We start from the raw sequence: 15,462 nt of genomic DNA on the forward strand, positions 1-15,462 counted from the left end.
CAGACCTTTCCGGGAAGAAGACTACCATGCACATGCGTGGGAGTGACGTCATCGCGGCTCCAGCCACTCACAGCGCCGGAGCCACAAACACAAAAAACTTGCAGAGGGCAAAATGTCAGCTCCCTCGGCATTAATCGGGATTAGATACCAACGCCTCATTCTAAGCCAAGTATTTCATAATGAGCTAGTATGCGGTTCAACTTTCTAGCCTCCATTCTATTTAGGCCCTGAGTGGGACCCAGGGGTGGAGGAAGACCAAGAACTGCAATTTGTTATTGTATCTTCTACCTCTCCCATTTGTTCCTAGCTTTTTTTTTTTTTTTTTTTATTGTCCATGACTCAATTTTATTGTCTGACAATGAATAGGCTATTTTTTTTTTTCTGTGATGCCATACTTGCTTACTGTAGCTTTCATTTATTATCAATCTGTATATAATAAGTTTACCTTGTACTAAAACCAGTTTAAAATGCCATTGTTTCGCAAAAACCCCAGCGGAGCCCTTATGAACAGACAACCTGAGAACCTGAGCCCTTATGAACAGACAACCTGAGAAGTGCACCAATTTTCCATTGCCTATGGAAATACTTCTCTCTTTGGAAACTGAATGAACATACCAATGTTGTTTTTTGCAGTGTTTTCATGCACACCCTTCCATGTGTAGTGCATGTTAGTGTAGTGCTCAAGGTAGGCAGCATGGCAACTGCAGATCTAAAAAGTCTAAGATGGAACTGTCCTCATCAGATAGCAGGAATTCACTTTAACACCGGGGTATATACTTGTGAATAGCAGATATAAAATAAATGCCTGTGTGCTCATCGCACCACAGTGCACACATGTGAATATTCATTAGATTGTGGTGCACTAAGTTGCCAAAAACAGTGCAGGTGCTGTGTTCTTTATAGTTCATTAAAGTAGTTGTAAACCCCTGAAATAAAAAATAAACTATATCCTTCTGTAGTGTGTGCAAGCCTCAATCCCTCTGCTATTTGCATGAGTCACTTCTAACAGTCTAACTCGACACCAAGCAATCCCAGGAAACAACCCCCTCCCACCCCAGGTAATTGACAGCCTCAACTGGTGATTGGCAGCCTCAGCTTTGCAGGGTTTCCTATGAGTGTGTGTAGAAGGGGTGTTCCCATTCCCTCAACTCAGATTTCAGATTACAATGAGCCCTACTGTTGTTCGGTGTATGATGTCAGATCCCTGCTATCCTGCCTTCTGGAGCTGAGAAAAAGCCTTTGATCTGTGTAATTTAGAAGGCTGTGGAAGAGAGAGAGCTGCAGATAAACAGTAAAACTTATGTAGAAGGATTTGTTTAATTTTTGTGTATCACCAGAGGTTATTCACTTCAGTGGGTATAGAAAGGAATCACTCCCTTTAAAATAATCCTATTTTGTTGCTTTACAGGCTGAAATGAAGACACACAGTTTTTATATCATCCAGCTGCATTTACTCAGTGCAGCATTTAACATCAATATGACAGAAAAAATAAAACAAATACAAAAACCAAATCGCTGAGTTGGAAAAAGGATCTCCCCCTCTTTAAAATTACTTATAAACTCAATCAGGTGTATCTGATCACCTTACCAATGGCACACAAAACCATTTGACTTTCAACTGTGATCAGCTGTGGTCATTTTGATCAGCTAAGCTTGAAAAGGGCTTTCCTGGAGCATTTCAGTCCCCGGTAGTGCAACTGAAGTAAACAGTCAACTATCGGAGGCAAGGCATGGTCAAACGATCTCTGGGATAAAGTTGTGGACAGAGGAAGCAGTCCTGTGGAATCCCCAAGCTCCCTGGAGACTTCCCTGATGCCCTTAACCATGACGCCTCTTCTTCGTTAACTAGAGATTGATTTTCGGCAGCCATATCATATTAATGGCTAAAATAATTTTCACCCATGTCTTTTGAACAAGTTTGTGGCTGAAGACCCTCAGTCTGCTGATATTGCTCCTAGGCTTAAAGGGGTCATAAAGGTTCATGCTTTTTTTCACCTTAATGCATCCTGAAAAAAGATGTGTCGATTACCGACCCCCATCCCCCCGTTTTACTTACCTGAGCCCTGGAAAGTCCTGCGTCGCAAATGCGCTCGATCTTTGCCAGGGCTTCTTGGCTCTTCATTGGATACATTGATAGCAGCGCAACCATTGGTTCGCGCTGCTGTCGATCAAATCCAATGATTCGAGGGCGGGACTGAGTCATATACTCGGCGGCTATGTATGAGTGTATAACACAGGAGCGCGCCTGCAAGGTAACCCCTCAGGAGAGGGCTTCCCAGAGGGGGTTATCTATTGCGGATAGGAGCCGCGAAAGCCGCTGTGGGACCCCAGAAGAGTACGATCAGGGCCACTCTGTGCAAAATGAACTGCACAGTGGAGGCAGGTATGACATGTTTGTTGTTTCAAAAAAATAAAAACTGAACCTTTACAATCACTTTAAGGATTCAACCTGCATTTGAATTCTTTAAGGTCACCAGTCTGGGCAGCCTCAAAAGGCCCCCTGCCTGTTAAAAATGTCCTTGTACACTCATGACTGAAACCTATTTTGTATGGTGACTGGCCCAACCCTGAAATGTTTACTCCTTCTAAGCATTTTGCTGTGATGCTTCTATGAGCTCCTCAAAAGTCTCCTTTCTCCGTAAGGTTGTGCTGCCTTTTACCTTACCCAGGAAATCTTGTTTCCATTTCTCTGCCCTCTGCTCTGTGCCGATACTTCCCATGAAGATATTCCTCCATTGTTTGAATGTGGTTCTCTTTGTTACAGTCTCTTTCTGACAGAATAGCTCCCCTTTCCTCATTCCTGCAACTGGCAGTTGCAGTAAAGAAAGCTGCATCATCTACAGCCTGCTATAGGCATCCATCTCATTATTCAAAACTGCCACCTGGTCTTCTGTTCACACTTTAACTAAGATTTACAAGGTGAATGTTCAGACCTCTTCTGGTGCCAGCTTCAGACGTAAGGCCCTTCAAGCAGTCCCTGAGCTGCAAGCTACCCTGGTTGTTTACTCTCTCTCTTTATCCCGATGACCATTATTACCAAAAGAGAGAAAATTCCACATTTTGAGTGGTCACCAGAATAGGAATAACTTCCAACCAGGACACAAGTTTTGGTGACTACCAAGGAATTCAATCACTTTTGCGGGATTAATTTTTCCTTCCTGTTGTGGCTATGGGACAGGAAGTAAAGGGAAATCTTCCCAATAGGACACAGATGGGAAAAGAAACCCGCTCTTACCACTGTCTTCATGATTCACTCCTGCTTTAACTCAAAACTGGAGCATGATTAAAGTGGGAGAATTTATCTGGTTGACCACTTTGTTTTCTGGTAACCAATTACCTGTAAGCAGCAGCATAACCCGCTTGTTTCAGAGTTAATACTGATCTTGTGTCCCCTTAATGAACTCCAAGAAAAGCATTTTATGATAAGTGCAATAATCCTGTTTTTGTGTGCTGAGGTGCGTTGACAGCCCAGTTCATATCACATCTTGGTAAACGCTACCAACTGTAATGTGTAAAAAAGTTCCAAAAGGTTGTAAGATGCTGCGCATTAGATAAATACCATGCCTGGCAGCACCAATTTAACTTATTACTTTATTATTATTCTTATTATATTATTTAGATCATGCTTCTTCTCCATCCTCTGCCTGGCTGATAAATGAACCTCCTGAACATGCCTTCAACATGATTTGCTTTATCAAACAAGAGCATATACTAACTAAAGGGACTACTCAATATACTGCTACTGAAGATTCCACCTGTATTGGTCCGTTGATTCTATTATTATTCTCTAGGCTTGGTAATCATAAATGTACTTTTCACAGTAAGCTAACAAGTGCAGCCAGAAACATCAAGGGTCTGTCTTTGTACCGATATAGCCCGTGTAATCCCAGCTCTAAGTAACCCAGACACACCCTGTCCTGACTTTACATTGAAATTCATTTTTACTTTTACTTTTTTCCACTCAATCAGAAATGTTTTCCATTAAAATGTTTCCCTTGCAGGCACCCTAAACCTGAAAGGAATTTGTTTTTAGAAGAGAAAGTATGCAGTTTCCCAGAAAGTTTGCAGTTGAAATTGTAACAAGGCTACCGTACCAGGCACACTAGTACTTTTCTTCAGGTTTTTTTTTTTTTTTCATGTCTCCATAAAGTAGTTGCAATTCTGAATTTTTTTATCAGTAGAAGTTACTTAGAAATGACTTCTCACTGTTCATTTATTGTGTGTTTTGACCACCTGTTATTGGAGGCAAGATCCCACCAATTAATTTATATAAACACAATCAAGTATTTGCATTTCATAGAGCATGTGCTCAAGTTTGGTGTGGGACTCCTTTTGGTATGACGGTGCAAAGCAAACTGGGTAGGTAAAAATAAAATAATGTGAACTTTTTTTGATTGGTTGCTCTGGCTTATGCTACTATAACCAGATTTTCATGTGAATAATCGTTCAATAATTGTAATCCATCTAATGTTAGGAATTGGACAATTCTTTCACCGCTCCAGGTGAGCCTCGTAGATCATCAAGGGTTGTTGAACCACCAGGGTGCCGGCAATGCTGATTATAGCACATAGACGGAAAAAACTCTGGATAGCCGCACTCCAAAATGACTTAAAATAAAGTTGGTCTTTTATTGTCAAAAGCACATGCAGACACTGCAAACAACAAGTACAGAATGGCCGACGCGTTTCACGCTGCAATTCAGCGCTTAGTCATGGCTGAATTGCAGCGTGAAATGCGTCGGCCATTCTGTACTTGTTGTTTGCAGTGTCTGCATGTGCTTTTGACAATAAAAGACCAACTTTATTTTAAGTCATTTTGGAGTGCGGCTATCCAGAGTTTTTTTCGTCTATGTGCTAATGTTAGGAATTGTAGTTTGATGCAACACAGCCAATACATTTGCCTGCATTAACACATTCACTTTTTTTGTTTCAAACATTTTTTGGAAAAAGTAAACAATATCTACACAATTTTTTTTATACACCATGTGATTGGCATGGAAAATATCTGAATTTTCCAAATCCTCTTCGATTTCACTAGACAGCTCAGTTTTGATCAGACTGTCAAAAATATCACTGTGGAATGGTCAAATGTATGCTGTGTATGGCCAGCATTCATGGCTTTGCATACTTACACTTTGCATTTTTTTGCAAAAGTTAGCTGTGGTGCTTCTGGTATTGCATCAGTACTTGTCATGTCTCTAAAGGCTCACTTGGTGAGTGAGCCTGTCATTCCAAGCACTAGGTGCTACCTAATTTACACAGGTCACGGAGTTCCTTTTATTCCGCGTTCCTGAATTTTTTTTTGTCACAAACGCAGTTAATGCTATGTGACTGAGCACTAATGTCATCTACTGGATGGAGTGTTTTTTCCACTATACATCATTGAGGAACCATCCCCCTGTCCCTGCCCATGTTTGCAAAGAGCCATATGGAACTTTGATCTTCCTTCTGCCTGCTTACAGTGACTTTGATCGCTTCCCACCATATGACCCGTACCCAAGGCCTGTCTTCTTTTATTCAATCTATACCTTGCATAACTTCTGATGGTGCCAATGTCTGCAGCCTGGGGTAACATTGCTTTTAAAGTCTATTCCATCCTTGGAATCCTCTTTAGCTCTATATGGTTGGGTACCTTGCCCTCAGCTGAGGTCATGACCATGGTCATGCAGGACTTTATGGCCTAAATCACACTGTTATTTGTTGACTCTGATTGCTGAGACCTTATGCTTGTTCCTGCATCTTCTCCTGTAGATTCAATATTATATCATTTACCCATGACCCTAGCGGCATCAACCTTAGGACACAATTAATGCTCTGGGGATTAGTACACACTGATTTATGTCTATACTATACTATACTATACTATACTATACTTTCTTGAAACTTCATCCTTTGCAGGATTGGGATAAAGGGCTTTCTGGTGATCTCCAGTCTGGTATGATTTCTAGCAGATGCACCCTGGGCACTGTCAGATTGTCAGGATTTTGCCCCCATAGGAACGATTTACCATCCTGCCTTATGGCAAAAAAGTTTTATCCCTATTGTGTGGTCAACAGTATCGGATTTGTAAATTTAAATCATATCCCCTCTCAAGCGTCTCTTCTCCAGAGAGAATAAGTTTAGTGCTCGCAACCTTTCTTCATAATTAATATGCTCCAGACCCTTTATTAGCTTTGTTGCCCTTCTTTGTACTCGCTCCATTTTCAGTACATCCTTTCTGAGGACTGGTGCCCAGAACTGGACAGCATACTCTAAGTGAGGTCGGACCAAAGTCTTGTAGAGTGGGAGAATTATCGCTTTATCCCTGGAGTTAATCCCCCTTTTTATTGCATGCCAATATTCTGTTTTCTTTGTTAGCAGCAGCTTGGCATTGCATGCTATTGCTCACTGTAGTGAGTGTACAGTTTGTATAACAGTGTAAATGTGCTGTCCCCAAAATAACTGAACACACATTAATGTTTAAACTGCTGGGAACAAAAGTAAATACACCCCGAAGTGAAGTCCATATTGGGCCCAATTAGTCGATTTCCCTCCCCGGTGTCATGTGATTCATAAGTGTTTTAAGTCTCAGATGTGAATCGGGAGCAGGTGTGTTTAAATTTGGTGTTATCATCTTACTGGTCACTGGAAGTTCAACATGGCACCTCATGGCAAGTAACTCTCTGAGGATATGAAAAAAAGAATTGTTGCTCTACATAAAGATGGCCTAGGCTATCGGTGCTCAGACCATATGCCTCACACTGCATCAAATTGGTCTGCATTGTTGTCGTCCAAGAAGGAAGCCTCTTCCAAAGATGATGCACAAGAGAGCCTGCAGTTTGCCGAAGACAAGCAGACTAAGGACATGGATTACTGGAACCATGTCCTGTGGTCTGATGAGACAAAGATAAACTTATTTAGTTCAGATTGTGTCAAGCGTGTGTGGTGACAGCCAGGTGAGGAGTACAAAGACAAGTGTGTCTTGCTTACAGTCAAGCATGGTGGTGGGAGTGTCATGGTCTGGGGCTGCATGAGTGCTGCCGGCACTGGGGAGCTACAATTCATTGAGGAAACCTTGAATGCCAACACATACTGTGACATACTGAAGCCCAGCATGATCCCCTTCCTTCAGAGACTGGGTCACAGGGCAGTATTTCAACATATTGACCCCAAACACACCTCCAAGATGACCACTGCCTTGCTAAAGAAGCTGAGGGAAAACGTGATGGACTGGCCAAGCATGTCTCCAGACCTAAACCCCATTGAGCATCTGTGGGGCATCCTTAGACACGCAAGGTCTCTAACATCCACCAGCTCCGCAATGTCGTCATAGAGGAGTGGAAGAGGACTCCAGTGGCAACCTGTGAAGCTCTGGTGAACTCCATGCCCAAGAGGGTTAAGGCAGTGCTGGAAAATGGTGGCCACACAAAATATTGACACTTTGGGCCCAATTTGGACATTTTCACTTAGGGGTGTACTCACTTTTGTTGCCAGCCGTTTAGACATTAATGGCTGTGTGTTGAGTTATTTTGAGGGGACAGCAAGTTTACGCTGTTATACAAGATGTACACTCACTACTTCACATTGTAGCAAAGTGTTATTTCTTCAGTGTTGTCACATTAAAAGATATAATAAAATATTTACAAAAATGTGAGGGGGTGTACGCACTTTTGTGAGATACAGTAGGTGGGCAAATAGTACCCCAAGGGTTGGATGAAGGCAATCAAAGGGCCACATCCCAACCCCCAGGTCATAGTTTGGAGACCATTAAAATAGAACATTGTTTTTTCTCTTCTGTCAGACTCCAGTTCAACACAAGGACATTTCCCTCTTTTGTTTTTTTTGTGATTGGAGCTGTGCAAACCTATCTTAGCCTCTGCTTTTTTCAGAAAGACACTTTTTATTTGTATTCACTTTTTATCATTTCAGATGGACCCTAAAAAGGGTGCACATGCTTCATGTTCCACCATCTCTAGGTGACTCAGACAGACCATCTTTCAAGCTTTTGGACTCATGATCAGGTTCAACTCTTTGCTGTTAAGGCACACTCTACCAGACCTCTGAGCGCTTCTTGGGCTTTTTGGCATTGAGAAACTATTCCCTATGTCTGCAAAGCTGTCACATGGTCTTCTATTCAAGGGTTCTCCAAGTTCTACCAGGTGGATGTTGAGCCCCATCTTGTGCCAGCTTCTGCTTGTTGTGTTGCCCACCCCTCAGCTGGACTACTTTTAGTCGTCCAAAATGAAAAAAAACTTCCGATGTCCCTCAATTGAAGAGATAGAAAATAGGATTATTGTACTCTTTTTGTAAAAATCCTTTTCTTGGAGCACACTCCTGGTTTAGGAAACTGAGGCGTGGTAGCAGGGAGTAGATATCTATCGCTGGCCAATTGTTTTGTTTTTGTTTGCCAGTGTCCAATTTCCCTGTAGGTGAGAGTATAACCTGAAGGTTAAAGAGCTCCAGCGAACTCAGAGTTGGCTTTTTATGATGAGTACAAAAATTCTATATATTTTTTTTTCTTCTCTAATTTTGAGATGTGTGATAGGCAGCAGCCAAATATTTTACTCCGAATAGAAAATCTAAATCTAGGCATGGTTTTTATTTAATCGCAGATGGGAAGATTGATTCTTTTCCACACAAATTAGTTTTTTGACGTCTATGGAAAATGAATGCGTTAAGTTCATGCTTACTCTGCCATGTGGAAAATGACTGGCCCCGTTGTTATTGAGTCTTTCTTTTTTATGGCAGCAGGATAGTCTAGTAAGTTTTAAAAAGAAAATTAAAGTGATAATTTATACATTTCATTTACAACACTTTTTTATTCCTATTGGAACAGATTACTACTACCACCTTTATTGAAAAAAGGTTTAAAGTTTAATGTAAGAAATTATACACCACCTATAGGTGAATGGACACTGGAAGATCAATCAGAACAATCAAACAGGGAGTCCTCCCCTATTTAACCCCTCCTACACAGGAAGCACTTCAGTTTTGTGCCAGTGTCTGTAAGGTGGTAGTCATTGATGTGATACATGTGCTTTGGGAGCATACTTGGAGGTCTGGATGGTTCTATTTAGCATCATGGACTTCATTCAGATCTATTTGAAAGAGCTGTCAGCCAAAATGGATGGTACCCAAGCCTCATTGGACAGGAGAGAAGATTTCTCCAGGTTTTGCCTGTAATGCAGCCTTATGGTGCTGGACCCTGCATAATGGAGTCCTGTGCAGTGTTTTTCTGACCAAGGGGCTTTCCTGCAGGGTGCTATGCAGGTCCAGGGTAGTGGACCCCACATTAAGGGGGACTAGTCCCTGAAGGTCTTTTATGACAAAGCTTGCCGTGATGGGTGAAGATTGGACTCTGTTATGTTTAGAGTCCTGCAGCAGGAATGGTAAGTCTGCATTTGTTTTCAGTTTCTCTTTATAAAAAGATCTGACTGTCTGGTGTGTTCTCAGTAGCAGGGGCATATTTCTTTATAGGCAGGAAGTGGAGGGGTGGCCATTTTGGCCGTGTGCTCAGCAGATTCAGCTGGGCCTCTTGAGACATAACAGCAGCCCATGGATACTAGTGAAGTATGAGTACTTACTATGGGAGAACTCTGGCCAGACAAGTCATGATTATATACTGCATACTTACTGCTTAAACTGCGGGGCCTGTACAACTGTAAGTCGATACACCCCTAGAAGTGCATTTTAAAGTTGTGTGTCTCGAGAATAATGTGCATTTGACACAAAACTAGTATGGCGCCTGGTGCAGTTGAACAGGTGCATACTTGCAGACTGGGCTGAAAACGTATGTTTGTTAAGTTTATGCTTGCCAGATGCTTGCTGAAAGCGAAAAGCTTATGTTTGCTAAAAAGCTTCTGTTGCTAAAAAGCTTCTGTTGCTAAAAAGTTTATGTTGCTAAAAGCTTAGGTTTACTAAAAGCCTATGTTTACTATAGCCTATGTTTGCTAAAACACATGGTTGCTAAAAGCTTATGTTTGCTAAAAACCCATGCTTGCTAAAAGCTTATGTTTGCCTGGTACACACAATTTTTTTTTTTTCGTTCTACCCAGCAGGCTGAACAAAAACAACCTGAAGCACCTGGGAGGAGCTGCTGTACTAACGATGCAATGTTAGTACAGCAATCACCCCTGCTGAGCTATTGTGTTCTGCCAGGGGGATAACAATTGGCTAAGAGCACTGATCGTATTCCGATCAACAGACCTTTTTCGATCAGCCCTTTCGACAGAAGCTGTCCAGTTTCTATTGAATCAGCTAGCTCCTCCCCAACATTCGGCTAACTCCTCCCCAGCCAATCTCTTACCGTGTGGACTCGGAGATAAAAGATATATTGACACGATAACCAAGTTTGCATTTTATGTTGTATTATGTTTCCCATCAGCTAAATTGTGGCACTTGTTTTTTAATCTAGGAATCTCGGTGAGTTAATTGACCGGTTTGCTGGGGATTTCAAGGCCCAAGGTCCACCAAAATCTACATCGGAGGATGCTGGAGCTGTGTTGCCAAGCTGTGCAGACTTGTTTGTGTACTACAAAAAGTGTATGGTGCAGTGTTCCCAGCTTAGCACAGGGGAGCCAATGATTGCCCTTTCCACTATATTCCAGAAGTACCTGCGGGAATATGCCCTGAAAATTCTTTCTGGTAATCTCCCCAAGTAAGTGTCTAATTTTACCATTATTAATTTAGTGTAGTATTCTCTGTTTGGTTCGGTCAACAAAACCCTGCAAAGATTTGCGCTTTAAAGAGCAACAAATGTGACCATTTGCATGTAAAACCAGTCTGTATTGGTTGAGTACAGTTAGGCAATATTGATTGATCTTGCACTAGCTCTAGCCGGAAAAAAAAAAAACACTGTTATGCTGCGTACACACGATCGGTAAGTCTGATGAAAATGGTCCGAAGGACCGTTTTCATCAGACGAACCGATCGTGTGTGGGCCCCATCGTTTTTTTTCCCATCGGTGAAAAAACTTAGAACCTGTTTTAAAATTATCTGATGGTTAAAAAAACAATCGTCTGTGGGCACGTCCATCAGTTAAAAATCCACACATGCTCAGAATCAAGTCGACGCATGCTCGGAAGCATTGAACTTAATTTTTCTCCGCACGTTGTCGTGTTTTACGTCACCGCGTTCTGACACGAACGGATTTTTTACTGATGCTGTGTAGGCAAGACTTATGAAAGTCAACTTCATCGGATATCTGATGAAAAAATCCATCAGTCCGTTTTCATCGGATGAACCGATCGTGTGTACAGGGCATTAGAGTTCTTGTAAAAAATAAAATGTAAGTACTAAAAAACACTGCCCTGATTTCTGCCTATCTTCTTACTGGATGCCACATCCACTGCAGGCATTATATCAACTTTCATGTTGAATATCTCAAGTCAGTGTAAAGATATATTACAGGTAATTTCACTTTCGGTGGAAAAAAAATTCTTTACGTTGGGGGATATAAATCAGCAAAGTAAAGCATATTTTATTATTTGCCTAGGGTCATCTTTCATATAGCATTTGGCAAAGAATTATACAGTATTTCATAGGTTGCAATAAATTTAATTTCAGAGGGCTGGTTTTAATAAACCTTCTAGTTTGTTCATCTGATCCGTTTTGAACCTCATCTTCTCCAGTGCTTGTGATGAGATAATCCTGAACGGTTATAGGTAAAGGAATAGACCATTCATGGGACTTGAATCATTACAGTAAATACTTTAATACAAAGTTTGAAATGGCCTACACATTTTTTCCTTAGAGGACACCAAAGGTTGGACTCCTAATAGATGTAAATGGCCTTACCAGGAATCCATGTCTGTAACCATAGGAGTGACAGTGTAGGAGCTCTAATGGTTAACTGATCAAGTCATTTACAAATTGAACAAATACGACTTCCATGTATTGCTGACGTTGAGAGGATTTCCGAGAAGAGTGCAAATCTCTTCAGAGATCTGCACAAAGACCTGTCCTGCTTTTGTCGGAATAGCTTGCTAGACTGAAGCTTGCCTACAAAAATGCAATTATTTCCTGAAGGAAATATATTTCCTTCCTCGCTTTTTGAAAGACACAAGAAGTCTTACCTTTTGGGTTATACCTGTACAGGATTAAGGGATAGTAGCTTTAAAAAAAAAAATGTGGGTCAACTCAACATAATCCTTCCTACTATCAGTGTGCCTTTTTTTTTTTGCTAGTATCCTAGGAAGATGGATGTCTTTTATTCAGTTTTCCTGCTAAGGATTATGGAATAGTACAAAACTGATACAATGGGCCAGATTCACATAGGTTAGCGGATCTTTAGATGTTCCAAGCGTGCATTGCTCCAAATGGCGTCGCAAGGACGTCATTGGTTTCGACGTTTACGTAAATTACGTCCATCCGTATGAGCGAACGACTTACGCAAAGATGTAAAAAATTCAAATTTGGTCGCGGGAACGACGGCCATGCTTAACATTGGCTGCGCCTCATAGAAGCAGGGGTAACTATACACCGGAAAAAGCCGAACGCAAACATCAAAAAAAAAAAACGCCGGGCGGTCGTTCGTTTCTGAATCCGCGTATCTCCTCATTTGCATAATAGTCGCGTAAATAAAGCGAAACGCCACCTAGCGGCCGGCCAGGAATTGCAGCCTAAGATCCGATGGTATAACACAGTTACACCTGTCGGATCTTAGGCATATCTATGCGTAACTGATTCTATGAATCAGTCGCATAGATACGACCGGCACAACTCAGAGGTACGACGGTGTATCAGGAGATACACCGTCGTATTTCTATGTGAATCTGGCCCAATGTATTCTTATATGTACCCGCTTGAAAAAGGTTTCTTCAAAAGTACTATATATAAGGGAACACAGGGCTAAAAAAAAGTAATGGAATTAAATGCTATCTTTAACCACTTCAGCCCTGGGAGAGGCATAGAAGTGCTGCTTTGCAACACAAATAAAGTACTTTGTAAAAAAAAGAAAAATGTCCAATTTTATAAGAGGAAGGAGGTAGGGCAGCACAATATGACAGGTGAAGGTCTGCTGCTTTATTGGGATCAAAGAAAATTTGTACAAACATTCATAAAGAATTCTCAGTACATTTGAATGTTGTTTAAAAGTAGTTTAAAATTCATTTACCATTTTGATTTTGAAATAAATGAACTTTACTGAACAAACACCACATTTTCTGCTACTTCGTACTTTTCTTGTTACTGTGGTCAAAAATAAACATTGATTGGACCCCACTAGTGATTCGAAAAATGACCAAGCTTTCTTACAACAAAAAATGACAAACACAATTCTGCTAGTGTATATTCACCTTTAAAAAATCCTAGATCTGTAAGAGAAAAGGCCCTTTGGTTTTACTATAAAGGTCTCAAGAAGCCACCTGGAATATTATTTTCAAAAATAGATTACTGAACTTTTCTGTCCCTTTGTGGTTCTACACTGCTGTACTCCCTTTTGAATACAGCCCACAACAATAACAATTGTAGATATGACATATTAAACCACATAACATTGTTGATCAACAGCAAAAAGGTACAGTGGGAGTTGGAAGCAAGAGTTTGCTTTTTGGAGAAAAAGAGGGGAGAATTACCTTCTTTACATTAAAACCTGTCATCTTGCCTATCCAGGTTGGTGCCTGCTTAAACAATCACTGCAACCTCTGGTTGATTTCAGACTCGGAACTTCTACATGGGGAGGGTCTGAGAGTGGAAAATAAGCAGTAGATTAGCAGTGGTGTGTGAATTTCTTGACTAGCAAAGACTTAGATGTGTGCCATCTTATTAATGTCTCATTGCTCCGCTAGCTTGTAAATTCCCCACATGTGTACAGACCAGTAAGGAAGTCATCTTTTCAGCTGGGCTTCCTACAGATGAATTGCTGCTTTCATGTGCACACATGGAGTCTGTTGCTAAATGTAGTAGTAGTGGTGGTAGCCCTGCAGCCCAATAAATTGTTATTCCTGTCGGGGAGGAGGAGGGAATGTAAGGATTATTGTGCTGCTTGGAAAGGTGTATATTTCTTTTCTGCCTGCAACAAGACACCATTGGATTCCTTTCTGCTGAGAAAGTCCTGAAACGAATTTTCCTTCTTGCAGACTGAGAAAGGCATACCTGGGCTATGCTTTCCTTCGTCTTTTAATAACGGCAGCTGCTTCCAAAAGAAATATGTGCTGGACACAAAGAAGGAAAGATACTCTTTCTTCTCTAAAAATAAGGTTCACTTGTTTACAAGTTTGAGGAAATGAATAGATGGGATCGCTTTACTGAAATGTAAACTATCTGCCAAACAGGCTTCATGGTGTCTTTCTGGCATAAAATGACATTCACTGACCTAATTTTACTTGCTGTTTAATTTCTCCATCTACGGCCTGTGCTTTATACACGGTTTATAATTCTGACAATCCTACAAAGTCGCTTCAGTTCATAGATTAACAGGTTCAAAGTCGCATTCCTACTATTTTCCTCCTGCAGCTTCTTGCTCTGAAAGCTCCTTGTGAGTTGGGTATTTCCCTATGCTTGTCTGTGGTACTGACGGGGAGATCTCAGAGCTGGACAAAGCTGCTGTGTGCACTCTAGAGACCTGTAGGTTGATGGACAAGTGCAAGGCATTTATTTACATTTGTCTATCTTAAACTATAGATCTACATTTTAAATTTTGTATGTAGTTTTGGAGTTTCGTAGGGCAACATACTCTTAGTATTCTTTGCAGCATTTGGGACAAATATACATAGAGACTGCTAAAGCTGGAAATAGATAATGCAATTATTGTCCCTGCCAGAACACAGTGATTATTGTTATATATGGCATTACGCACATGGCATGCTGGTTGTACCCAATTTGATCAATGGATCGACTTGGGTACAATCAGCCTGCCCATCTGTGGCCAGCTTGAGTCAGGATCAGAAATTTAAGGCACCCACAAATCTATCCAATATGAATCCAAAGGACGCTCAGAATGGTTTACCAAAGTTCCAAAGGGGTGTCAATACCCTAATCCAAGCAAAAACAAGCCATGCATTGCATTGAGTACGTGCAAAAGTATTCAAAGGGCGAGAGTTAATTTGCCCTTACTCCCCTGATGTATGCCCACTATGGCTCCAGTGTTGGTTGTTGTCTGCTGGTGTAGGAACTTGGACAGGAGATAACATCCAGGAACCCTTCACATGACCATGCTCAAGCTTAGTGATTGTCCTCTCAAGTATGCACATCAGGAGAGTGGAAGGTTAACTTTTCTCCTTTTGGTTATGTACTTTTGTTTATCAGATTGCCAGTGTTTTACTGTCATTTATATTTAATGATGTGATTAAAATATGAGTAAACATTTTATGAAATCACACTTGTTTTGTAGCTTGTTGTGCCTTTACTACCCCCTGCCACCCACCTGTCCCTGATTCAGTGAGATAGAAACAACAATGCTACAATTGGGATTTTCTGAGCCCAGTCGGTGGATACATTCACTCTTATTGCTATGGGAGAGATTGTACTTTCCCTCTTTCCATCC

General features: G+C 41.1%; 1 protein-coding gene across 1 annotated transcript in view; it reads left to right on the forward strand.

Annotated features, from left to right (window-relative positions):
- The window catches only part of VPS53 (VPS53 subunit of GARP complex), a 180,348-nt gene that overhangs the window by 109,752 nt on the left and 55,134 nt on the right, over positions 1-15,462 (forward strand). The window contains exon 14 of the mRNA XM_040336799.1: positions 10,393-10,635. Coding sequence (XP_040192733.1) covers positions 10,393-10,635 — 243 coding nt within the window. The remainder of the gene's footprint in view (positions 1-10,392; positions 10,636-15,462) is intronic.

Source organism: Rana temporaria, chromosome 2 (assembly GCF_905171775.1).
Source record: "Rana temporaria chromosome 2, aRanTem1.1, whole genome shotgun sequence".
NCBI classification, from domain to species: domain Eukaryota; kingdom Metazoa; phylum Chordata; class Amphibia; order Anura; family Ranidae; genus Rana; species Rana temporaria.